Source organism: Ornithorhynchus anatinus, chromosome 2 (assembly GCF_004115215.2).
Source record: "Ornithorhynchus anatinus isolate Pmale09 chromosome 2, mOrnAna1.pri.v4, whole genome shotgun sequence".
Classification (NCBI taxonomy): domain Eukaryota; kingdom Metazoa; phylum Chordata; class Mammalia; order Monotremata; family Ornithorhynchidae; genus Ornithorhynchus; species Ornithorhynchus anatinus.
The window spans coordinates 143,768,456-143,795,071 of NC_041729.1; the positions used below are offsets into that span (position 1 = coordinate 143,768,456).

The window sequence follows — 26,616 nt, forward strand, 5'->3', positions numbered from 1 at the left end:
ATAAATAATAACTGTGGTATTTGTTAAGCACTTACTATGTGCCAGGCACTGTACTAAGTACACTGTATTAAGTACACTGTACTGTACCTTGGGGTAGATACAACCAAATGGGGTTGGACAGTCCCACATGGGGCTCACAGCCTTACTCCCCATTTTACAGATGAGGTAACTGGGGCACAGAGGAATGAAGTGACTTGCCCAAGCCCACACAGCAGACAAGTGGCAGAGCCGGGATTAGAACACAAGACCTTCTCACTCCCAGGCCCATGCTCTATCCACAGCGCCATAGGGACAGGATTTAGTGAGGGACTGAATTTAGTGAGGCCAAGCTTATGGGCTTGTGAGACAGGAAGGATGGTGGTGCTGTCTACAGTGATGGGAAAGTCAGGGGGCGGACGGGTTGTGGGTGAGAAGAGAAGAAGTTCAGGTTTTGGACACGTTAAGCTTGAGATGATGGGAGGACATCCAAGTAGAGCTGTCTTGAAGGCAAGAGGAGATGCGAGGCTGCAAAGGAGGAGAGCGATCAGGACTGGAGATGTAGATTCGGCAATCATCCGCAGAGAGGATGCCATGAAGCCATGGGACTGAATGAGTTCTCAAGGGAGTGGGTGTAGGTGGAGAATAGAAGGGGACCCAGAATTTAACCTTGAGGGAGCCCCACAGTTAGGGGGTGGGACGCAGAGGAGGAGCCCATGAAGGACACTGAGAATGAACAGACAGAGAGATGTGAGGAGAACCAGGAGAGGACAGAATCAGCGAAGCCAAGGATGGATAACATTTCAAGGAGAAGGGGGTGGTTGAACATGTCAGAGGCAGCTGAGAGGAAGTTTAGGATGGAGTATTGTGTTCTCCCAAGCGCTTAGTACAGTGCTCTGCATGTAGTAAGTGCTCAATAAATACCACTGATTTTTTAATGGTATTGGTTAAGCATTTATTATGTGCCAGGTACTGTTCTAAGCACTGGGGTAGATACAAGCTATTCAGATTGGACAGAGTCCAATAAGGGGCTCATAATCTTAATTCCCATCTTCCAGATGAGGTAACTGAGGCCCAAAGAAATGAAGTGACTTGCCTAAGGTCACACAGCAGAAAAACGTCAAAGGTGGAATTAGAATCCAGGTCCTTCTGACTTCCAGGCCCGTGATCTATACAATAGGCCATACTGATTGATCGATGGGCAAAGCTAACCACTTCCATTAGATGATCCATCTGGTCTCTCAGACTGAGGCATGACAAGTGGGGGAACTATAGTCAGTTAACCATATTTACTGAACGCTTATCATGTGCAGAGCATTATACAGCATGGCTCAGTGGAAAGAGCCTGGGCTTAGGAGTTAGAGGTCATGGGTTCAAATCCCAGCTCTGCCACTTGTCAGCTGTGTGACTGTGGGCAAGTCACTTAACTTCTCTGTGCCTCAGTTACCTCATCTGTAAAAATGGGGATTAATGTGAGCCTCATGTGGGACAACCTGATTACCTTGTATCTATCCCAGCACTTAGAACAGTGCTCTGCACATAGTACGCGCTTAACAAATGCCAACATTATTATTATTATTATTATTATTATTACTAAGTGCTTGGGAGAGTATAATACAACAGTATAACAGCCACATTCCCTGCTCACAAAGAATTTACAGTCTAGAATGATTGAGTTCTGTCCATCACTAGGGAGACCTCTGGCTGACTGAGAAAAAGACTTTTTTTAAATGGCATTTGTTAAGCGTTAACTATGCTCCAGGCACTGTTCTAGGTGTCGGTGTGGATACGGGATACACAGGTTGGGCACAGTCCATTCCCTCAAGGAATTCACAGTCTTAATCTCCATTTTACAGATGAAGCAACTGAGTCCCAGAGAAGTAAAGTGACTTGCCCGAGGGCCTACAGCAGTCAGGTGGCAGAGCCAGGACTAGACCCGGGTCAGAGACATGTGCCTCAGTTACCTTATCTGTGAAATGGCGATTGACACTGTGAGCCTCACATGGGACAGGGACTCTGTCCAAAATGATTAGCTTGTATCTATCCCAGTGTTTAGTACAGTGCCTGGCACACGGGAAACGCTTCGCAAATAGCGTAAACAACCATATAGGGCTGTGGGGATGTGTTTGCCTCACCAACCCGATTTGCTTGTATCCACCTCAGCGCTTAGTAAAGTGCCTGGCACATAGTAAGGGATTAACAAATACCGTAATTATTATTAATCCTCAGTCTGCAAAGTAAATACACCAGTTGTCACTCTTCAGCATAATGTCCACTGTGTCCCCAGATCTCTAAGTGAGGAACAGAGAAGCCTTAGGCAGGGATGTGTGGGTATGACTTTTTTGCACCACAGCATTTATTCAGCAAAAACCTCTTTGGCCTCCCTTCATCTTGAATCCTCTCTCCTCCTCGGTTCTGGCCAGACTCAGTAGAATGTAAACATAAAGTGGGTGGGAAACGCGTGAAGAGGAGAAAAACCTAAAAAGAACAACGCAAGCTAGAAGCCAAACTCACTACGAGCTTAAGCCAGACCCAGGAGAAGTATGGGGGAGAGGGAGGGAGAAATTACCAGACCACACACACAAGCAAGTTCATACAAAGCTTGGGATAAAGTGTTTAATACGTGGTCAGAAAAAGAAGAAACTGCTGAGGAGAAAAGTTTCTTTCAGGGCAAGATAGGGCAAGGGGAGTTCCATCATGCATGCTACAGTCTTACCTTTTGTACCACTCTTCTGTCATTTTGTTTTCTCCCAACGAGCGGTAGAGCCTACCCAAGTTCACCATGGCCACGTGATGATTTGGGCTAAGCTCGATGGCCTGCTGGTAGTGATTCACGGCTCGTTCCGGAGCCCCTGTAGGGAGCGCAAACAAAAACGACGGTATTTGTTGAGCGCTTTCTATATGCCAGGCCCAGAACTGAGCGCGGGGGAGGATACGAGCAGATTGAGTTGGACACAGTCTCTGTTTCACGTGAGGCTCACGTTCTCAATCCCCATTTTACAGATGAGGAAACTGAAGTCCAGATGAGCTAGCTGTGGCCCAGAGAAGTGAAGTGACTTGCCCAAGGTCACACAGCAGGCAAGAGGCAGAGCGGCATTAGAACCCATGACCAGAAGGCCCGTGCTCGAGCCATTATGCCATGCCTTCTCACAGGTAGCAAAATTTTCAAACCTAACATCTCTCCTGATTTTGAATTTTATTCTTCATCAGTCCCACTGCTGATCCAATGTGTGGATTATTCAGAATCTCCAATTCTCCTACCTACCACTTACTTGACTTTCGGACCATTGGCTTATTCTTTCACTCATTCAATCGAATTTATCGAGCACTTACTATGTGCAGAGCACCATACTAAGCGATTGGGAGAGAACAACACACCAATAAATGGACACATTCCCTGCCCAAAACGAGTTTACAATCTAGAGGGAACTCATTAGACCATGAGACAAAACAGATCTTGCTCCTAACATCCTATCCCAAGTACAGTCCTCGGCACGCAGGAGGTGCTCAATAAATACCACTGATTGATCGCCAACGGATAGATTGAAATGGACAATCAGCCAATGGTCTTTATTGAGCTATCACCCTATGCAGAGCATCGTGCTAAGCGTTTGGGAGAAGATGACCAAATAGACGATGAGCTGGGTCCTAATCCCGGCTCTGACACTTGTCTGCTGTGAGATCTTGGATATGTCACTTCACTTCTCTGTGCCTCAGTTCCCTCCTCTGTAAAATGGAGATTACAGCTCTGAGCCCCACATGGGACAGGGGACCGTGTACAATCTGCTTAGCTTGTATTTACACCAGCAACAGTCCACTGGGGCGATTTCTTAATCTGTAACATGAATCCCACACAAAGTGGACACAAGAAATGCTACGAAGACCTTTTTTTACGGTATTTATTAAGCGCTTACCCTTTTCCAGGCACTGGGTTAAGATCTGGGGTAAAATGCAAATGATTAAGATTAATAATGATTGGAGAGCTCGTCTATCAAAGTAGGAAAACCAGGAGTGAGGGGAGGGAAATGAGGGAATAAAAAGGTCAATTTTATAACTTGGCGGTGGGGAATGGGAAGGAGGGGGCGGGCGGTGTTGGGGGTTGTGTGAATGTGTTTGTGTGTGCATATGAGTGTGTATGTAAGTGTATATGTGTGTGGTGGAGGCATCAATTATGGTATTGATGCCTGACTACTTGTTTTGTTTCGCTGCCTGTCTCCCCCTTTTAATAACAATAATAATAATAATAATAATAATAATAATAATAATGTTGGCATTTGTTAAGCGCTTACTACGTGCAGAGCACTGTTCTAAGTGCCGGGGTAGATTCAGGGTAATCAGGTTGTCCCACGTGAGGCTCACAGTCTTAATCCCCATTTTACAGATGAGATCACTGAGGCACAGAGAAGGTTAGTGACTTGCTCACAGTCACACAGCTGCCAAGTGGCAGAGCTAGGATTCGAACCCATGCCTTCTGACTCCCCAGCTCGGGCTCTTTCCACTGAGCCACGCTGAGCCACGCTCCTTTTAGACTGTGAGCCCGTCGTCGGGAAGGGATTGCCTCTATCTGTTGCCCAACTGTACATCCCAAGCGCTTAGTACAGTGCTCTGCACATAGTAAGCGCTCAATAAATACCATTGAAAGAGAGAAGGAAGGAAAGTGGAGGAAGAGGGAGAAATTTAATCACGTAAAACCCAAGCAACCAGCATGTGGCGCTGCACCACCACGTTCCACACATTTGGAGGCGAGGGGCTCAATGAATCCAAGAACTTTATATTCCAGAAAGAAAAAAAATTACGAGGTCACTGGAAAACCTAAACAGTCATTTTAATTATTTTACTAGGCATAATAATAACAAGAGTGGTCGAAGAAAAAGTAGGGTGACTGTACTTAATTTCCTCGCAAGGATAATAATAACGATGGCGTTTGTTAAGCACTTACTATGTGCCGAACATTATTCTAAGCGCTGGGGGTGATCCAAGGTGATCAGGCTATCCCACGTGGAGCTCAGAGTCTTCATCCCCATTTTCAGGGTCACTGAGGCACGGGGAAGTGAAGTGACTTGACCAAAGTCACGCAGCTGACAAGCGGCGGGGCCGGGATTAGAATCCACGGCCTCTGAGTCCCAAGCCCGGGCTCCTTCCGCTAAACCACCCGGCTGTACTTATGTACATATCTCTAATTTATTTATTTCTATTAATATCTGTCTCCCCCTCTAGACCGTAAGCTCGTTGTGGATGGGGAATGGGTCTGTTGATTGTTATATTAAACTCTCCCGAGCGCTTAGTACAGTATTTTGTACATGGTAAACTCTAAGTAAATACCATTGAATGAATCAATGAATGAATACTATTATTTGTTAAACCCTTAATTTTTGCCAAGCGCTGTACTATGCACTAGGGTAGATACAAATCATCAAGTTAGATCCAGTCCCTGTCCTTCACTGGGCTCCCAGCCTATGTGGGATGGAGAACAGATATTTAATCCCCCTATTACAGATGGGGAAACTAAATCACTTAGAATTTGAGTGATTTGTCCATTGTCACACAGTAGGAAAGTGGTGGACCAGCAATAGAACCCAGACTCCCTGACTTCCAGACTCACGCTCTGTCCACCAAGCCATACTGCTTCCCAACTATATCTGTAAATATCTTATATCAAAAATAATGATGATGGAATTATATGATTTATGAGTGGGTGCTTAAACTGGACATTTTTCCCTTTTATAATGGAACTCCTTCCTTGTAATCATCTTATATTTTAAATAAGAGTTTCCTGGGTACATTATCTCATACATTCATCCAATCGTATTTATTGAGCGCTTACTGTGTGGAGAGCACTGTACTAAGCATACGTTGGCCAGGACATAAAAAAGATTAAGGCTCCCCCTAGACTGTAAACTCATTTTGAGCAGGGAATATGTCTGTTATATTGTCACATTTTAATCTCCCAAGTGCTTAGCAAGCACCTAGTCACCTGGTAAGCATTCAATAAATACAACTGACTGACTGATTTCTGACCAGGAGGTTGCGGCTCTAAATTTGAAACATCAGTGATTGAGTTTTACCCAGCTTCTGGAACTCTGTTACTCATTATCAACTTTTACAATTTTATTAACGATTCTTCATCAATATAGGGAAGTGATTCATTCATTCATTCAATGGTATTTATTGAGTGCTCACCATGTGCCGAGTAAGGCAATCAGCGTAGATCCAATCCCTGTCCTATAAGGGGCTCATAGTCTCAATTCCCAGAGAAGTAAGGCCTAAAGAAGTGAAGGGACTTTTCCAAAGTCACGCAGCAGACATGTGGCAGAACTGGAATTAGAACCCAAATCCTTATAACTCCCAGACCTGCGCTTCACTGACTAAGCCATGCTGCTTCTCAGCGATAACAGTGGTATCAGGAACACACAACCCCAGCAAAGGAGGGAAATGGGGGTTGAGCTTTTTGAGGGCATGAAACGGGTTTTTTGAGGATACTTTTGTTTATCTCACTGCCAAACCCTTGCCCACATCCTGCCTCTGGCCAGGAACTCCCTCCCACTTCATATATTACCCTATTTATTCATTACCCTATTTATTTTGTTAATGAGATGTACATCGCCTTGATTCTATTTATTTGCTATTGTTTTAATGAGATGTTCGTCCTCTTAATTCGTCCTCTTAATTCTATTTATTGCTATTGTTCTTATCTGTCCGTCTCCCCTGATTAGACTGTAAGCCCGTCAAAGGGGAGGGACTGTCTCTGTTACCGATTTGTACATTCCAAGCGCTTAGTACAGTGCTCTGCACATAGTAAGCGCTCAATAAATACTATTGAATGAAATACTATTGAATGAATATATGACAGACCTCGGCTCTCTCCACTCTCAAAGGCTTTCTAAAATCACACCTCCTCCAAGAAGCCTTCCCCACTTAAATCCTACTTTCCCCTACCCCCTTCTCCCTTTTGAGTCACCCACGCGCTTGGTTCTGTAGCCTTTATGCAGTTAAGTACGTGGAAAGCAGCATGGCGTAGTGGATAGAGCAGGGGCCTGGGAGTCGGAAGATCATGGGTTCTGATCCCGGCTCCGCCACTTGCCTGCTGTGTGACCCTGGGCAAGTCACTTCACTCCTCTGGGCTCAGTTCCCTCATCTGTAAAATGGGGATGGAAACTGTGAGCCCCACGTTCAACAGGGATTTCGTCCACCCTGATATGCTTGTATCCAACCCAGTGTTTAGCACAGAGCCTGCACCTAGTAACAATTACCATAATTAATATTAGTATCTTGATTCTATTTATTGCTATTGTTCTTGTCTGTCTGTCTCCCCCGATTAGACTGTAAGCCCGTCAAAGGGCAGGGACTGTCTCTATCTGTTACCGATTTGTACATCCCAAGCGCTTAGTACAGTGCTCTGCACATAGTAAGTGCTCAATAAATACTATTGAATGAATGAATGAATATTAGGATTATTACATAGCTGTAATTTATTTTAACCTTTCCCTCTGTATCCTGCAAGCTCTTTGGGGCAGGAAACGTGTCTACCAACTCTGTTGTACTCTTCCACGGGCTTAGTACAGTGCTCTGCACCCAGTAAGCACTCAACAGATACCACCGACTGATTGATCGTTGAACTCTTCCAAGTGCTTAGTTTAGCAGGCTGCACTCAGTAATCATTGTAGGGTATTTGTTAAGTGTTTGCTACGTGTCAGGACTAAGCGCTGGGGTAGAGACAGGGTTCCCAAGGGGTTCACTTCGATTTCACTTACCAGTGTCCACTAAAAAGACCCCATAATTGTTGTGTAAATCCGAGCTCTCTGGACAATTTTCTATCCCGGCCTGATACACATCCTCGGCTTCTTTAAACCGCTCCTTGAAAACAAAGCAAGAGGGGAAGATGAAAAAAGGAAGGGGGAGAGAGAAAAATCCATGGAAACCGCTATGTCAAACCCTGTTCCAGCTAAGGCACAAACCCCTACAAATCACACTTAATTGGTTGAGAATGGAGCTGTTTCATTCTTTGAAGTCATTCCCTCGCCATGCATTTCTTTAGAGAATTACTCTAATGTTTCATAAGAACAGTGATCCACTTGTCAGCAGGGTTTAGGACGATTGGAATTGAAAACCGCCAAAGGCGGCCAGGGGCTGCGGCGGACGAGTCATGCCTACCGACATCCGAAAAAGCACTCTGACATTCTCTTTCATCAAAGGGCTTTACTGGGGTCCGATCCACCAAGCCAAGCTCATTCCTTTTTGAATTTTCCAACGAAGCAGAAACCCACGGCTGACTGCACAGTAAATAAGGGAGCAGATGTGTTTGGCTTCGAAAGCGCACGGTACTTCATTTTCAAAGTCCCACGCGCCATATGGAATGACAAGGAAGTGATTTTTGGTCCTTCTAATATGGTCCTTTGCTCCCCACTCAACCCTTCTGGAGTGCTTGTCATTTAGGACTCGGACTAAATGACTAAAGGCTCCTTCCCCTGCCCGGGCCCTTTCCCCAGTCAATCGATCAATCATTTGCATTTAGTGAGCATTTACCGTGTGCAGAGCAGAGCATTTTAGTAAACACTTGGGAGAATACAATATAACAGAGCTAGCGGGCATATTCCCTGCCCAGCATGACCTAACGGATCGAACCCGGGGCAGGGAGTCAGAAGGTCACAGGATCTAATCCTGGCTCTGCCATTTGTCTGATGTGTGACCTTGAGCAAGTCACTTCACTTTTCAGGGCCTCAGTTACCTCACCGGAAAAAGGGGGTTAAAAATGTGAGCCCCATGTGGGACAGGGACTGTGTCCAACCTGATCAGCTTGTATTCCCCCCCTCAGTGCTTAGAACAGAGCCTGGCACATAGCAAGTGCTTAACAATAATAATAATAATAATGTTGGTATTTGTTAAGCACTTACTATGTGCAGAGCACTGTTCTAAGCGCTGGGGTAGATACAGGGTAATCAGGTTGTCCCACGTGAGGTTCGCAGTCTTCATCTCCATTTTACAGATGAGGTAACTGAGGCACAGAGAAGTTAAGTGACTTGCCCACAGTTACCCAGCTGACAAGTGGCAGAGCAGGGATGAAGACTTAACAAATACCACAATTATTATTATTAATAAAGAGCTTCCTGTTTTCAAATCCACCCTGACTACAATTCACCGCCCCATCCCCCTCTTCAAAGCCCTTCTGAAATGAACTAGTTGTGGGCAGGGAATGTCACTGTTTATTGTTGCACTGTATTCATTCATTCATTCAATCGTTTTTATCGAGCGCTTACCGTGTGCAGAGCACTGTACTAACTGCTTGGGAAAGTACAATTCAGCAATAAAGAGAGACAATTCCTGCCCACAATGAGCTCACAGTCTGGGGTTGGGGGAGACAGGCATCGGTACAAATAAACAGACATCAATAATAAATAAATAAAATGGCAGATATATACATAAGCGCTGTGGGGTGGGGAGAGGGGAGAAGAGCAAAAAGAGAAAGACAGGGTGACGGAGAAGGGAGTGGGAGATGAGGAAAAGTGGGGCTTAGTTTGGGAAGGCCTCTGGGAGATGTGGTTTCAGTAAGGCTTTGAAGTGGGGGAAAGAGATTGTCTGTGGGTTCTGAGGAGGGAGAGCGTTCCAAGACAGAGGCAGGATGTGGGCCAGGAGTTGACGGAGAGACGTTGACAGCGGGTCAGGCGAGACGGAGGTCCAGTGAGAAGGTTAGCTCCAAAGGTGAGATAGGAGGGGGCAAGGCGATGGACTTCTTTAAAGCCAATGGTGAGGAGTTTTTGTTTGATACGAAGATGGATAGGCAATCGCTGGAGATTTCTGAGGGGGGTGGGGTGACACGCTCTGAACTGTAGAAAGATAATCCAGGCAGCAGAGTGAAGTATGGACTGAAGTGGGGAGAGGCAGGAGGTTGAGAGGTCAAAAAGGAGGCTGACGTAATCATCCAAGAGGGACAGGATGAGTAACTGTACTAACAAGGATGGATTTAAGCAATGCTGTGAAGGTACTGTGTTCCTTAAAGGAATCCGCTATTTGTGAAGGTACTATGTGCCAGGCACCGTACAAAGCACTGGGGCGGGCACAGGCAGATTGGGTTGGACACAGTCCCTATCCCACGTGGGACTCACAGTCTCGATCCTCATTTTCCAAATGAGGTAACTGAGACCCAGAGAAGTGAAGTGACTTACTCAAGGTCACGCAGCAGGCAAGTGGCGGAGCCTACCATGTGGATGTCCCTGACAACCCTTTTGCTGGCCATTTCCTCTCACTCCTCAACCTCCTGCTCCAGCCCACCTCGCCACACACCAATTTCGACACACACTCGACCTCATCATCTCTAGTCATTGTACAATCTCTACTCTCAACGAACTTTGAAATCGCTCTCTGTGACTACAACACTCTTCTTTGGCCTTCTCTCCCACACACCTCCTCTTCCTTGCATCTGTCCTATTCCCCCGCAGAGACCTTAACTGTTTTCAACCCCATCCAACTTCCTCAAGTCATCACCGTGAGCTCGTTTTGGGCAGGGAATATGCCTGTTTGTTGCTATATTAATAACATCAAACCTGGAGAGTTTCCAGGACTCTACCGGTCTCAACTACGGGAGGGAAAGTCAAACAGAGGCCTGCCCATTCCTTTCCTAGCTTGGCCAGTGGCTAGTGAGTGGCAGGCATCTGCTACGAGTCAAAACTCTCCCGTGTTGGGCTGTAGCAGCGCACGGGAGAGAGTCGAGGGCAGAGACTCAAGTTGACTGCGCGGAAGGAGGAGATGGTCAACCATTTCCGGATTTTGACCAAGAAAATCTCTGGATCCACTATCGGAACGATGGCAGATGGAGGTGGGGCGTTTTGGGAGAGATGTGTCCATGGCGTAGCTATGGGTCGAAGATGACTCGACAACATGAGACAAGACACTTGTTAGCTTGTGAAGCCGCTTCTAAAGGAAGGAAGCAGCACCTCGCAGGACCAGAGCCAGGAAAAAAAGAGAGAAATTATGTCTCCTTGCCCTCATCTTCCACATCCACTCAAGAAAACTTTGGGGGCTGAGGTATGACAGACCCTTAATGCTGTAAATGGTTGTGCAGAAGCCCCTTAGCTTCCTGGGAAATAAAGCTCCCGCTCTTCCTTGAAATTCCCTTATTAAGGTTCATCAGGACCCCTGATTGTACATTTCGAAAGCACCAGCACACAGTTCCCATCAAAGGCTGACTGGACGCAGCCTTCCAGTCAGCGTGAGAAGCAGCAGAGGAGCAGCGTGGCGTAGTGGAAAGAGCATGGACCTGGGCATCCCAGGACCTGAGTTCTAATCCTGGCTCTGCTGACTGCTTGCTGTGTGACCTTGTGCAAGTCACTTAACTTCTCGGTGCCTCGGTTTCCTCAACTGTAAAATGGGGAGTAAATCCTACTCCTTCCTACTTAGACTGTGAGCCCCATGCGGGACAGGGACTTTGTCCATCTAATTAAGTTGTATCTACCCCAGAGCTTAGAAGGGAGCTTGACAGATAGTAAGCACTTAACAAATACCATAAAACAAACAAACATCATAAAACAAAGAAAGAAAGACACTGAAAAACAACCCAGTCTAATAATAAGGTAAAAAGAGTGTGGCCTAGTGGAAAGAGAAGGGACCTGAAAGTCAGAGGCCCTGGATTCTATTCCTTGCTCTGCCACATACCTGCTCTGTGACCTTGGGCATGTCATTTCACTTCTCTGTGCCTCACTTTTCTCAACTGTAAAATGGGGATTAAATCCTACTCCTTCCTACTTAGACTATGAGTCCCATGAGTCCCAAGTGGGACAGGGACTGTGTCCATATGATAAGCTTGCATCTACACCAGCATTTAGATGAGCACTTGGTACATAATACGTGCTTAACAAATACAATTATCATTATTATTATTGGCCTTAATAATAATAATGATAAGACAAGGTCTTTCTTCCTATCTCCTTCACTCCTCTCTCTCTCTCTCTCACACACACACTTCAAAATATTCCTGGGCTAGACTGATGTAGAGCAGAGTACTATCCGAAATGGATGAAAGAAAATGGTCTGATTGGATGCTGGGTAAAGTGAAAAGTCCATTTAGCTAGATGCCTCTAATAATTTATAGTAGCCTAAGTGTCAATCATTCTGTCAGTAGAATTGATTGAACATTCACTACTTGTCAGATTTTGTATTAAGGAACAAAGGGAGTTAAAAATCAAGGAATTACAGAATTCCTTCCTTTCGGCCTCTTACTATCTAATGGAGGAGTCAGGTTAAACACAACTATAAATATACAAATATAAGGCAGAAGTGGCAGGATTAAAAGGCATACAGTGCATCAAAGTACATGGAACAGTAACAAAAAATTGACAGAGATCATCATTATGTACGCGCTATGATCAATCATCATCAATGGCACTTATTAAGTGCTCACTAGGTGCAGAGCACTGTATTAAGCATTTGGGAGAGTACAATGCAACACGAAGGCAGACACATTTCCTGACCACAGTGAGTTTATAGTCTAGAGAGGGAGACTGCAGAAGCAGTGTAGCTTAGTGGCAAGAGCGCAGGCTTGGGAGTCAGAGATTGTGTGTTCTAATCTTGGCTTCACCACTCATCTGCGGTGTGACTTTGGGCAAGTCACATCACCTCTCTGTTTCTCAGTTTCTTCACCTGTAAAATGGGGATTAAGTCTGTGAGCCCCACGTGAGACAACCTGATTACCTTGTATCTTCCCCAGCATTTAGAACAATGCTTGGGACACAGTATGTGCTTAACAAATACTATCATTATACTATTATTAGACATCTATAGATGTGTACTTAAGTGCTGTGGGGTTGAGAGTAGGGAAGATATCAAATGTCCAAAGGTCACAGATCCAAAGAAGTATATGCAGGGATTGTCTCTGTTCCTGAATTGTACTTCCCAAGTGCTCTGCACACAATAAGCACTCAATAAATAAGATTGAATGAATGAATGAATATGTTCATGTATCTTGTGGTCAGGAAACCTGTCTACCAATTCATGTTATACTTTCCCAAGCATTTAGTACAGTTCTCTGTACGAAGTAAGTGTTCAATAAATACCATTGATTGATGTATCTGCCATGAGAGAAACCAAGAAATGAGGTGACTGAGAAAGATGCTTGCATTATGCTTTAATTATCTCTTTTAATAAACCAGTGCACCTTTTAATCCCAGCTCTGCCATTTGGCGGCTGTGTAACCTTGGCCAAGTCACTTAACTTCTCTGAGCCTAGGTTTCCTCATCTGTAAAATAGGGCTAAAATACCCGTTCTCCTTCCTGTTTAGACTGTTAGCCCAATGTGACTCACTACTCCCAACCTAATTATCTTGTATTTACCCCAGCGCTTAGTAAGTACATTATTATTATTAAATGCCGTTGAGCCAATTCCGATTCATAGCGGCTCCATGGATAAACTTTCTCCAGAACGTCCTGTCTTCTGCCATATTCTGCAACCTTTCTATTGGTTTTTCCATTATCGTTGTTACGGTCTCTAACCGCCTAGCTGCTGGTCTGCCTCCTCCACATTTTCCCTGGACTATTCCTAGCATTAGTTTCTTCTCCAGAGAATCAGTCCCCCTGATTACGTGTCCAAAATATGCTAATCTAAGTCAAGTCATTTGGCCTTCCAAAGACCACTTCGACTTAATTTGCCCTAAAATTCATTTGTTTGTCTTTTGGACAGTCCGTGGTATTCGCAAAAACCTTCCAACACCACGTTTCAAAAGAATCGATGTTCTTCCTATCCTGTTTTTTCACTGTCCAGCTTTCTGATCCATACACTGTCACTGAGTATTTAACAATTACCATCATAATCTAACCTCCCATCAATAGTACCGATTACTGTTTTTGCAGGACCGGTCTGAGAAATAATCGAGGGAAGGTTAACCTGACAAAAATAAGCACAATCTAAATTATGTCAGATTACATCCAACATTACCTGTTCAGCCAACAGTGAAGCTAGGCTTGAATAAGCATCTGCAAACTCCGGACCAAATTTAATAGACTCTTTTAACAAGAAGATAGCTTCTTCTTTCTTTTCTTGGGACCTATACGAATCATGGGGGAAAAAGCAATCTGGTTAATCAATAGGTCAATCAATTAATGAGAGGTATTTATTCATTCATTCAATCGTATTTATTGAGTGCTTACTGTGTGCAGAGCACAGTAATAATGATAATAGTAATTATGTTAAGCACTTGGGGGAGTACAATATAGCAATAAACAGACACATTCCCTGCCCACAATGAGCTTACAGTCTTGGTGGGGGGCCGTTTGAGTGTTTACTGAACACAACAGTAACACTGTTACTGTAACACTGTTACTGTTACTGTTAATACAGTGTATTAAGCATTTTTAATGGTATTTCTTAAGGGCATACTATGTTCCAGGAACTGTACTAAGCAATGGGGTGGATATAAGCAAACTGGGTTGAACACAGTTCCTATCCTACATAGGGCTCACAGTCACAGACCCCATTTTACGGATGAGGCAACTGGGGCACTGAAAAGTGAAGTAATAATAATAATAATGATTGCGGTATTTGTTAAACGCCTATTCTGGGCCAAGCACTGATCTAAGTGCTGGAGTAAATGCAAGATAATCACGTTGGCACAGTCCTTGTCCCTCCTGGGGCTCACAATATTGATCCCCATTTTATATACGAGGTTACTGAGGCACAGAGAAGTGAAGCGACTTGCCCAGGGTCACACAGCAGAGAGGTGGCAGAGCCGGAATTAGAACCCACGACCTCTGACTCCTGGGTCTGTGCTCTATCCACTAGGCGACATTATTTTCCACTCTCCCACTCAGTTGGGGGAGGACAAAATAATAGACTTGGTAGATATGATCTATACTTAGTAGGTATATATAAGTGCCCCTGGGAGCTTACAATTGAGTCAGGGGTTGGGTAGTTAAATAAATTAAAGACTGGGTAAGTGGCAGATTGTGGTCAGGAAACCTGTCTACCAATTCATGTTACACTTTCCCAAGCATTTAGTACAGTTCTCTGTACGAAGTAAGCGTTCAATAAATACCATTGATCGATGTATCTGCCGGGAGCGAAACCAAGGAATCAGGTGACTGAGAGAGATGCTTGCATTATGCTTTAATTATCTAAATTAATTAGTCAGGGATTGGGCAGTTAAATAAATTAAAGACTGGGTAAGTGGCAGATTATAAGGATATGTATTTAAGTGCTCGGGGGTGGGAATGGGGTGAGTTTTGAAGTATTTAAGGGGTACAGACCCAGTTGCTTAGAAGATGTAGAAGGGAGGGTGAATATAGTAGAGAAAAGAAGAGTTAGTCAGGGAAGGTCTCATGGGGGAGGTGTGAGTTTAGAATAATAATAATGTTGGTATTTGTTAAGCGCTTACTATGTGCCGAGCACTGTTCTAAGCGCTGGGGTAGATACAAGGCAATCGGGTCGTCCCTCGTGAGGCTCACTGTCTTAATCCCCATTTTACAGATGAGGTCACTGAGGCACCGAGAAGTTAAGTGACTTGCCCGAAGTCTCACAGCTGTCAGGTGGCAGAACCGAGATTAGAACCCATGACCTCTGACTCCCAAGCCCGGGCTCTTCCCACCGCGCCACGCTGAAATGGGCAGAGTGGCAGGGAAGTGAAGTGACTTGCTCAAGGTCACCCAGAGGACAGGCGGCGGGGATAAGAACCCGCTTCCTTCTGTCTCCTGGGCCCGGGCTCTATCCACTGAGCCACGCTGCTTCTTTAGCATCCCTCTCTCCACCGAAATGACGGAAATGAAAGGAAAAGCAAATAGGTTCCCCCCCTGCTTTCTTCTCCACTAATTGAGGAGGGCTTGTCACTTTGTCTGTCTGGGCTCCTGGCAAGATTTTGTGACACATTTATGTAAACGGAAAGCAGGCGCTTGCTTTGTAAAGGAAGGGACTTTGAGAGGGAATTCTGGAAACTCTAAACCACAGAAACGAGTAGATTAAATGATCCGCTGGGAGGCAGTAAAACTCTTCATTCCCCACAAGCAGAGTTGGAGGCAGCTGGCTTAATTCCCATTTCTTTCTGAAGGACTTTTTAATTGAAATCCCAAACTCGTGTCTCTCCTGAAGAAAAAAGACTGTGGTGATTCTTTTATCCAGCTGGTGATATTATATTTCAAGATTGCACGTAATACAAAAAATGAATTGGGGAGGGGTTAAAGAATACTCAGACTGTTTGGAGGGATTATGTTTTAAAGTGCCGGTTTTTTAAAAAATGGTATTTAAGTGCTTACTATGTGACAAGCACTGGACTAAGATGTTTTAAAGTGCCAGTTTTTAATATGTGACAAGCACGGGACTAAGAAGCAGCATGGCTTAGTGGAAAGAGCACGGGCTTGGGAGTCAGAGGTCATGGGTTCTAATCCTCTCTCCGCCACTTAGCTGTGTGACTTTAGACAAGTCACTTAACCTCTCTGTGCCTCAGGCACCTCAGCTGTAAAATGGGGATTTAGACTGTGAGCCTCACGTGGGACAACCTGTTTACCTTGTCTCTAACCCAGTGCTTAGAACAGTGCTTGGCACATAGTAAGCACTTAACAAATACCATTTAAGTGCTTAGTACAGTGCTCTGCAAACAGCAAATACCATTTAAGTGCTTAGTACAGTGCTCTGCAAACAGTAAATGCTCAATAAGCAGCATGGCTCAGTGGAACGAGCACAGGCTTGGGAGTCAGAGGGTATGGGTTCTAATCCCGGCTTCGCCGCTTGTTAGCTGTGCGACTTTGGGCAATTCATTTAACTTCTCTGTGCCTCAGTTACCTCATCTGTAAAATGGGAATTAAGACTGTGATCCCCAGGTGGGACGACCTGATCACCTTGTATGCCCCCAGTGCTTAGAACAGTGCCTTGCACATTGTAAGTGCTTAACAAATACCATCATTATTAATAAATATGATTGAATGAATACAAGATAATCATGATGGACACAGTCACGGTCCCACAGAGCTCTCACAGCCTTAACCCTTCTTTTGCAGATGAGGTAACTGAGGCGCAGAGAAGATAAGCGACTTGCCCAAGGTTCCATAGCAGAACAGTGGTGGAGCCAGGATTAGAACTGAGGTCCACTGACTCCCAGGCCCGGGCTCTTTCCACAAAGCCATGCTGCTTCTCCTGTTTCTATGGATTTTCTGATCAGCAGGAATAAAATATTCTTACACTGAGAGAAGAAAACTGGATTACTCTTTGTGCCTTCTTTCAATATTCAAAATATTGCAATCATTCTTTACAAAGAATCCATTATGGATACACGCTGGCTAAATGGGAATGAAACGGATGGAGTTCAAGTCTCTATTTATGAGAAGCCATATGGCCTAGGGGATAGATCACGGGCCGACCTGGGGTTGCAACCCCAGCTCTGCCACTTGCTGGATGACTGTGGACAAGTCATTGCTGGGTGACCGTGGACAAGTCATTTCACTTCTCTGTGCCTCAGTTTTCTCATCTGTAAAATGGGGATTCATTGCCTTTTCTCTTTCCTATTTGGACTGCGAGCCTCACGTGGGATAGGGACTGTGTCCGACCTGATTAACTTCTATCTCCCCCAGCACTCAGAACAGTGCTTGACTTATTGTAAGCCCTTAAAACATAAAATAATAATGATAATAATATTTTATTGAATGCTCCCTGCAGGCAGAGCACCGTACTGAGTGCTTAGGAGACTCTGCTACAACAGAGCTGATAGACACTTTCCCTGCCTATAGGGAGCTAACCGTCTAGACGGGGAGATAGTCATAAAAATAAATTTTGGATATGTACATAAGTGCCATGGAGCTGAGGATGCTGGGAATATCAAGTGCTTGAATTCAGTCAGTCAATCTATTGAGTGCTTACTGTGTGCAGAGCACTGTACTAAAAAAAAAAGTTGGTATTTGTTAAGTGCTTACTATGTGCAGAGCACTGTTGTAAGTGCTGGGGTAGATATAGGGTAATGAGGTTGTCCCATGTAAGGCTCACAGTCTTCGTCTCCATTTTACAGATGAGGTAACTGAGGCACAGAGAAGTGAAGTGACTTGCCCACAGTCACACAGCTGACAAGTGGCAGAGCCGGGATTTGAACCCATGACCTCTGACTCCCAAGCCCGGGCTCTTGACACTGAGCCAGGCTGCTGCATTTGGGAGAGCACGATAGATGAATAGATACCTTCCCTGCCCACAAGGAGTTTACAATCTAGAGGGGGAGACAGACTTTAATATAAATAAATAGATTACAGATATGGAATAAGTGTTGAGAGCCTGGGACAGGATCAATGGCATAAGTGACACAGAAGGGAGAGGGAGTCGAGGAAATGAAGGATTAGTTGGGGAAGGCCTCTTGGAGGAGATGGGATTTTACTAGGGCTTTGAGAGAGGGGAGAAGGGAGGTCGATGAGATATAGAGGGGGAGGGACTTCCATGCCAGATGGAGGGCATGGGCAATAATAATAATAATGTTGGTATTTGTTAAGCGCTTACTATGTGCAGAGCACTGTGCTAAGCGCTGGGGTAGATACAGGGTAATCAGGTTGTCCCATGTGAGGCTCACAGTTAACCCCCATTTTACAGATGAGGTAACTGAGGCCCAGAAGTGAAGTGACTTGCCCACAGTCACACAGCTGACAAGTGGCAGAGCCGGGAGTCGAACCCATGACCCCTGACTCCGAAGCCCAGACTCTTTCCACTGAGCCATGCTGCTTCCCCATGCAAGGAGTCAGCAGCAAGACCGATGAGAGAGAAATACAGTGAGTAAACCGGCATTAAAGGAGCAAAGTGGACTGAAGTAGGAAATTGGTGAGAAGAGAGAGGGGAGAGCTGATGGTGTGTTTTCAAGCCAACGGTACGGAGTTTCTGTTTGACGTGGAGGTGGGTGGGCAACCGCTGGAGGCTTCAGAAGAGAGGAGGAGCGTGGACTGAACGTTTTATAGAAAAACGACCAGTGCAACAGATTGAAGTTAGGCCTGCAGTGGGGAGAGACAGGAAGCGGAGCGGTCAGGGAGGAGGCTGATGCAGGAGTCGAGGCAGAACTGGATAAATGTTGGGGCAGCGCGGGAGCAGTTTGGATGTAGAGGAAAGGGCAGAAGAGGCCAGATTCTAGAGATGTCGTGAAGGTGAAACTGACAGGATTTGGTGACAGACAGAACGTGCTAGATGAATGAGAGAGAAGGGTTGAGGTCAATGTCAAGGTTACACGTTTGTGAGATAGGGAGGATAGTGGCGTTGTCTACAGTAATGAGAGAGACGGGGGAGGCCAGTTTGAGGTGTTGGTGGGACATGCAAGTAGACATATCCTAAAGGATAGTCTGCAGAGGAGCGAGATCAGGAAGGGAGAGGTAGATTTTGAAATCATCTACATAGAAATGAAGCTACGGTAGTGAATAAGTTCTCCAAGGAAGAGGGTGTAGATGGAGGACAGAAGGGGACCCAAAATTGAGCCTTGAGGGACCCCCACAGTTAGGGGGTGGGAGGCAGAAGAAGAGCCCCACGACAGAGACGGAGAATGAGAGGCCAGAGAGACAGGAGAACTAAGAAAGATCAGTGTCAGTGAAACCGAGGTTAGAAAATTTCATCAGGAGGAAGGGGCGGTCGATAGCGTTGAAGGCCGCAGAAGAGTCAAATAGGGTGGAGTAGAGGCCGTAGAGGTAATTCAATCAATTGATGACATTTATTGAGAGTTTACTGTGTGCCGAGCACTGTACTAACACTTGGGAGAGTACAATATAACAATATAGCAGACACATTCACTACCCACCATGAGCTTATAGTGTAGAAGGGGAGACAGATATTAATGGAAATTTTAAAATTACAGCTAAGGACATAAGTGCTGGGGGGCTGAGGGTGGCAGTGGCGAATAATGGGAGCAAATCATTCATTCATTCAATGGTATTTATTGAGCGCTTACCGTGCGCAGAGCACTGTACTAAGCACATGGAAAGTACAATTTAGCAACAGAGACAATCTGGGTGATGCAGAAGGGACTGGAAACAAAGGAAATGAGGGCTTAGTCCGGGAAGGCCTCTTGGAGGAGAGGTGCCTTCAGTAAGGCTTTGAAAGTGGGGGGAGTCATTTTCTGTCAGACAACTGCCGGCCTTCTGGAAGAGAAGCAACAAGGCCTAGCGGATAGAGCACAGGCCTGGGAGTCAGAAGGTCATGAGTTCTAATTCCAGCTCTTCACACATCAGCTGTGTGGGCAAGTCACTTCACTTCTCTGGGCCTCAGTTCTCTCATCTGTAAAACGGGGATTAAGACCATGAGCCCCAAGTGGGACAGGGACTGCGTCCAACCCGATGATCTCTTATCCGCCCCAGTTCTTAGAGCAGTGCCTGGAACATAGGAAGTGCTTAACCAATACCATAATTATTACTATTATTGTTATATGAAGAGGGTTGGCCTTAGAGGAGCAAAGAACGTGGGCTGGGTTGAAGTAGAAGAGGGGTTGGGAAGCTCACTGTGGGCAGGGACTGGGTATTTCATTGTTATTTTGTAACCTCCCAAGCACTTAGTACAGTGCTCTGCACACAGGAAGTGCTCAATAAGTATGATTGAATGAATGAATGAATAATGAAGAAGGACTAAGTGAGAGGATAATGATGGAATCCCCCAGGGGGAGCGCTGGAAGAGCCCATCCCTGAGGCATTATTATTATCATTAATAATAATAAATTATTATTTAAATGCCTCCATCTGGGCCTGTTGTGGACCTACCAACAGTATGGATAGGGAAGCAGAGTGGCTCAGTGGAAAGAACCTGGGCTTGGGAGTCAGAGGATGTGAGTTCTAATTCCAGCTCCGACACTTGTCTGCTGCATGACCTAGGTCAAGTCACTTCTCTATGCCTCAGTTACCTCATCTGTAAAATGGAGATTAAGACTGTGAACCCCAAGTGGGACAACCTCATTACCTTGTAACTACCCCAGCGCTTAGAACGGTGCTTGGCACATAGTAAGCACTTAACAAATACCACAATTATAATTATATAGTTATCCATCCTGTCACAAGCAAGGCCTAGTGGATAGAACACAGGCCCGGGAGTCAGAAGGACCCGGGTTCTAATCCCGGCTCTGCCACTTGTCTGCTGTATGACCTTGGGCAAGTCACTTCACTTCTCTGGGCCACAGTGACCTCATCTGTAAAAGGCGAATTGAGAATGTAGCCCTACACGGGACAAGGACTATGTCGAACCTGATTTGCTCATAACCATCCCAGCGCTTAGTTCAGTGCCTGGAAGGTAGTAAGCGCTTACCAGATGCCACAGTTGTTATTATTCGGGCTGGGACCCTGACTCTCTGGGTTGGCTCAGAGTCAGGAAGGAATCACAGAGAGCCAAAATCGCCACGCTTCCGCAAAGAAACCATCAGAATCTCACTGGAAACCGATGGTGACTCACCCTGACCCAAAGCAATTAATCTGCTCCTTTGGGGAGGGGATGAGAGAGACGCCAATTATATCCCCCTGCCCCTCCACTACACCCTCCTGCTCTCCTGCTTCCAGTTGCTAATATAATAATAATAATAATGATAATAATAATAATAATGCTGGTATTTGTTAAGCGCTTACTATGTGCAAAGCACTGTTCTAAGTGCTGGGGGGATACAGGGTGATCAGATTGTCTCACTCGGGGCTCACAGTCTTCATGCAGCGTGGCTCAGTGGAAAGAGCCTGGGCTTGGGAGTCAGAGGTCATGGGTTCGACTCCCAGCTCTGCCACTTAGCTGTGTGACTGTGGGCAAGTCACTTCACTTCTCTGGGCCTCAGTTACCTCATCTGTAAAATGGGCATTATCTGTGAGCCTCATGTGGGACAACCTGATTACCCAGTATCTACCCCAGCGCTTAGAACAGTGCTCTGCATATAGTAAGCGCTTAACTAATACCAACATTATTATTATTATCCCCATTTTGCAGATGAGGTAACTGAGGCATAGAGAAGTTAAGTGACTTGCCCAAAGTCACACAACTGACAAGTGGCAGAGCTGGGATTAGAACCCAGGACCTCTGACTCCCAAGCCCGGTCCCTTTCCACTGAGCCACACTGTTTCTACTTATCTGCATCATCTAAAATGATGAGCGGGTATTAATTTGGCATCTTAGCAGTGTTTTCACTATTAAAGCCTTTCTACACTAACCGTTGGTTAGCACGCAGATGACTTCTGAAAGCTGGGCTCGGTTAACCTCATCCTGACGAAAGGAGACCCGAAATCCTGAGATCCTGACCCCTACGAGAATGGAAGCAAATAAAGGATTTGGGATGGTTATGTCCCCATTGCTCTGGTTTGTTTACTCGAATCATCCCATCCCGGCCAGATCCCGAGTCAAGAGTGGTTTGAAGTCACCATCCTAGTGATGAGAGGATTAAAGGAGCCAGATTTTGAGGGGGGTAGTGAAGGATGTTAAGAAATGAGATTAAGAGGGGCAGGGAGAGGGGAACATGATTTTCACCAAAGGGGGAAGCCAACACTAACTCTGCTAATTGAAAAAGCAGCCTGGCTCATTTAACTACTCTCTGTTAGAAATATTTATGCCATGGAAGAAAATGATGACATTCCAATTTTCCTAGAGAATGTAAACAAAGCCAGGGTTCATTAAAGCTCTTCTATCGCACACGGGGCTTCCCGGGCAAATTTGTCTTCTGGCTCGCCACAGCGGTTATTGCAATAAGAGAGGAAAAAGTCAGGATTCTGTGGAAAGGACAGCACATGCACCTATGAGTCAGAAGGACCTGGGTTCTAATCTCAGCTCTGCCACTTGTCTGCTGCATGATCTTGGGTGTCTTCATTTCCCTGTGCCTCAGTTACCTCATTTATAAAATGGAGATTAAGACTGTGAGCCCCATGGAGGGGAGGGGCTGTGTCCAACCTTTTATTCATTCGTTCATTCGTATTTATTGAGCACTTACTGTGTGAAGGGCACTGTACTAAGCACTTTGGAGAGTACAATAAAACCAGTGCTTAGAACAGAGTTTGGCACATAGTAAGCGTTTAACAAAAACCATTTATCATTATTATCACTATTGTTCCCATTATTACTACTAACCCTATGGATTTCCTGTGGATCCAGATGATTTCAATCAAAACACACACACACACAAACACAAACACATCAGGCTACCAGGATGGCTCTATGGGCTTCCAGGTTTAAGCAAGATCAGAGAGGCTGGGCAGATTCCCAAAAGCCAATCAGAACAATAACACCAAAGACTCCACCTTTTCATTTTTTTAAATGGCATTTGTTAAGCACTCTATGTGTCAGACACTGTACTAAGCCCCGGGGTAGATACAAGCTAATGGGGCTCACGGTCTTAATTCCCATTTTATAGTTGAAATAACTGAAGCCGGAGAAGTGACATGATTTGCCCTAGGTCACCCGGCAGACGAGTGGCCGATGGAGGATTAGAACCCAGGTCCTTCTGCCTCCCAGGCAAGTGCTCTATTCACTAGGCCATGCTGTTTCTCAATCAAGTAATGAGTTTTTTAACTCTTGCATCACCTAGGGAAGTAGGTGGTCCACTCCTTCCCAGTTTTGCAAAGAATGCAAGGGATTCAGTCTTGTCTTATGCCGTCGAGCCGTTTCCGGCCCATAGCGACACCACGGACACATCTCTCCCAGAACGATCCGCTCTCCACCTGTCATCGTTCTGGTAGTGGATCCACAGAGTTTTCTTGGTAATAATACAGAAGTGGTTTACCGTTCCTGCCTTCTGTGCAGTAAACTCGAGTCTCAGCCCCTGACTCTCTCCCATGCCGCAGCTACCCAGCATGGTGCGTTTTGACTTGTAGTAGATGGCCTTCCACTCGCTAGCCACTGTCCAAGCTAGGGACGGAATGGACAGGCCTCTGCTTGACTCTCCCTCCCATAGCCGAGACCGGTAGAGGACTGGAAACTCTCCAGGTGCCACCCTGAGAGGAGAAGGGATTCAGTAGGGGCCACATAAAGAAGGTCACGACCACCATTATCATTCAGATGACCCACTTTAGCTACTTTCCCTGGGGATCTTTCAGCAATTACTGGGAATTCACTTAAATTCAAGAAGAAAAACCACTTCAGCTCTTATTTACCCTAATCTCATATACCCAGAGGGGCAGATAAAAGAGAGATTAAATGGATTCCACTACTTGGCTGTGGACTAAGACAGTAATTCTACAGTTTACATAGCAGAGGGAAAGATCGGTTGGCTGTGGAGGACTAGAGATCTCCCAGCTATTGTCAGTCAGTCAGTCAGTCAGTCAGTCAGTCAGTCAATTGTATTTAATGAGTGCTTTCTGTGTGCAAAGCGCTGTACTAATTGCTTGGGAGAGTACAATAGAACAGACACACTCCCTGACCACAAGGAGCTTACAGTCCGGAGGGGGAGACAGACATTAATAGAAATAAATAAATGACAAATATGGACAAAAGTGTTATGGGGCTGGGAGGGGAGGGATGAACTAAGGAAGCAAGTCAGGATGACGCAGAAGGGAACGGGAGAAGAGGAAAGGAGGGCTTAGTCAAGGAAGGCTTCTTGGAGGAGATGGGCCTTCAATAAGGTTTGAAGGGGGGAGAGAGTCAATGTCAGATAACAGACTTATTTTTTTTACTCACACAAGCAGTGTGGATGAAATCAGATCAGGTGGCCTCTAACCTCCCCACTTTCCTTCTCCCTGACACCCCCTCCCCATCAATTCCAACAACCCACGGTGGGGCCCAGTGATTCCGGGGAATGAAACTGCCAAGGCTGGGGTGGGATTGATGTGGTGAGGATGAGGTTGAGGAATAGCAAGGTGAGTGATTTTTGCTAAAAGGCGGTGGGGTGGGTTCAACGTTCAGGCTAACACGGTCGGGAGGGGGACAGGCGGGAGGGAGATGGTCTCAGACCCAAGGACGGGACACAGGTTTAACGGTGGGCAGTATTGGAGGGGGTGACGATGGAACGTATGGAGGAGAGAGGAGTGAAGCAGCGTGGCTTAGTGGAAAGAGCCCAGGCCTGGGAGTCAGAGGACCTGGGTCCTAAGCCCGGCTCTGCCACTTAGCTGTGAGACCTTACGTGTCAACTGTGTGACTTTGGGCAAGTCCCTTCACTTCTCTGGGCCTCAGTTCCCTCATCTATCAAATGGGGATGAAGACTGTGAGCCCCACGTGGGACAACCTGATTACCCTGTATCTCCCCCAGTGCTTAGAACAGTGCTTGGCACATAGTAAGCGCTTTACAAATACCATCATTATTATTCCCCCTTCTAGACTGTGAGCCCACTGATGGGTAGGGATTGTCTCTATCAGTTGCTGAGTTGTACTTTCTAAACACTCAGTACAGTGCTCTGCACACAGTAAGCGCTCAATAAATACAATTGAATGAATGAATGAGTCATGAAAACAAGCTTATCCACGTGGCAAATGGCAACAACAGGAGAATTCTAGAGCCATTTCCAGCAAAGACTAGCAAATTGTCCCTCTCACATGGTGCAACTGAACTTACCGCTTCTCCACAGCTTAGCTTATGTAGTTCATTCATTCAGTCACATTTATTGAGTGCTTACTGTGTGCAGAGCACTATAATAAGTGCTTGGGAGGGTACAGTACAATAAACGGACTCATTCCCTGCCCACAACAATGAGCTTACCATCTGGGGGGCAGACAGACATTTAATATAAATATATAAAATTAGAGATCTGCACATAAGTGCTGTGAGGCTGGAAGAGGGGATGAATAAGGGGAGCAAGTCAGGGTGATGCAGAAGGGAGCGGGAGAAAAGGAAAGGAGGGCTGAATCAGGGAAGGCCTCTTGGAGGAGATGGGACCTCAATAAGGCTTTGAAGGGTGGGAGAGTAATTATCTGTCGGATATGAGGAGGGAGGGCGTTCCAGGCCAGAGGCAGGACGTGGGCGAGAGGTATGTGGCTTAATGCAGTCGGCAACTAAAATAGATCGACCAATTAATGGTATTTATTGATCCCGGTGTTGTGTGCAGAACAATGTACTAAGTAAGCGCTTGGGAGACTACAACAGAGTTGACAGACACATTCCCTTGCCCACAACGAGTTTACAGTCTGGGAAGGAAGAACCTAAGTGTCTAATGGATTCTTTTGCCATTACAATTTCACGCTCTAAATGATTTTTTTTTAAATGGTAGCATTAAGCGATTACTATGCGCCCCACACTGTACTAAGTGCTCGGGCAGATATAAGATAAACAGGTTGTACACAATCACTGTCCCAGACGGGGCTCACAGTCTAAACAGGAGGGAGCACTACTTAATCCCCATTTGACAGATGAGGTAACTGAGGCAGAAAGGAGTTTCACGATTTGCTCAAGTTCACACAGTAGGCAAGTCGAAGAGCCAGGATTAGAACCCAGGATCTCTCCACTGGGTTATAATGCTTCCCTAGGAATGTAGTTTCCTTCCTACATTCAAGAATCCTCTCCCATGGTCCACCTATTTCTGAGCCCCTCATTTCTCTAGAGGAGAGAGACTCTCCCTCCATTTCCCTAAACCTCTCCTCCGAAAAAGGCCCATTCAAAGCAAAAATGAATTTTGCTTTCCAAGTGCCCTGTTAAGTCACTGGTAATCAAAATAAATTAGAGAAGCTGGTGGGGCAAGCCGTTCCTTCTCAATCACTTATAAAGGAAGTGAGTAAAACAGAATCATAAAAGGTTAGTTTAGAAGGTTCAGTGAAGTGTTCATGGAAAGAGCCAAAAATACATGGGTG

At 45.6% G+C, this 26,616-nt stretch overlaps 1 protein-coding gene across 1 annotated transcript in view; it reads right to left on the reverse strand.

The window, feature by feature from the left end:
• TMTC1 (transmembrane O-mannosyltransferase targeting cadherins 1) overlaps nt 1–26,616 on the reverse strand; it is a 361,323-nt gene that overhangs the window by 25,178 nt on the left and 309,529 nt on the right. The window contains exons 13-15 of the mRNA XM_029058287.2: nt 13,897–14,005; nt 7,728–7,830; nt 2,693–2,828 (exon numbers count right to left, since the gene is read on the reverse strand). Of these exons, the coding sequence (XP_028914120.2) occupies nt 2,693–2,828; nt 7,728–7,830; nt 13,897–14,005 (348 nt within the window). The remainder of the gene's footprint in view (nt 1–2,692; nt 2,829–7,727; nt 7,831–13,896; nt 14,006–26,616) is intronic.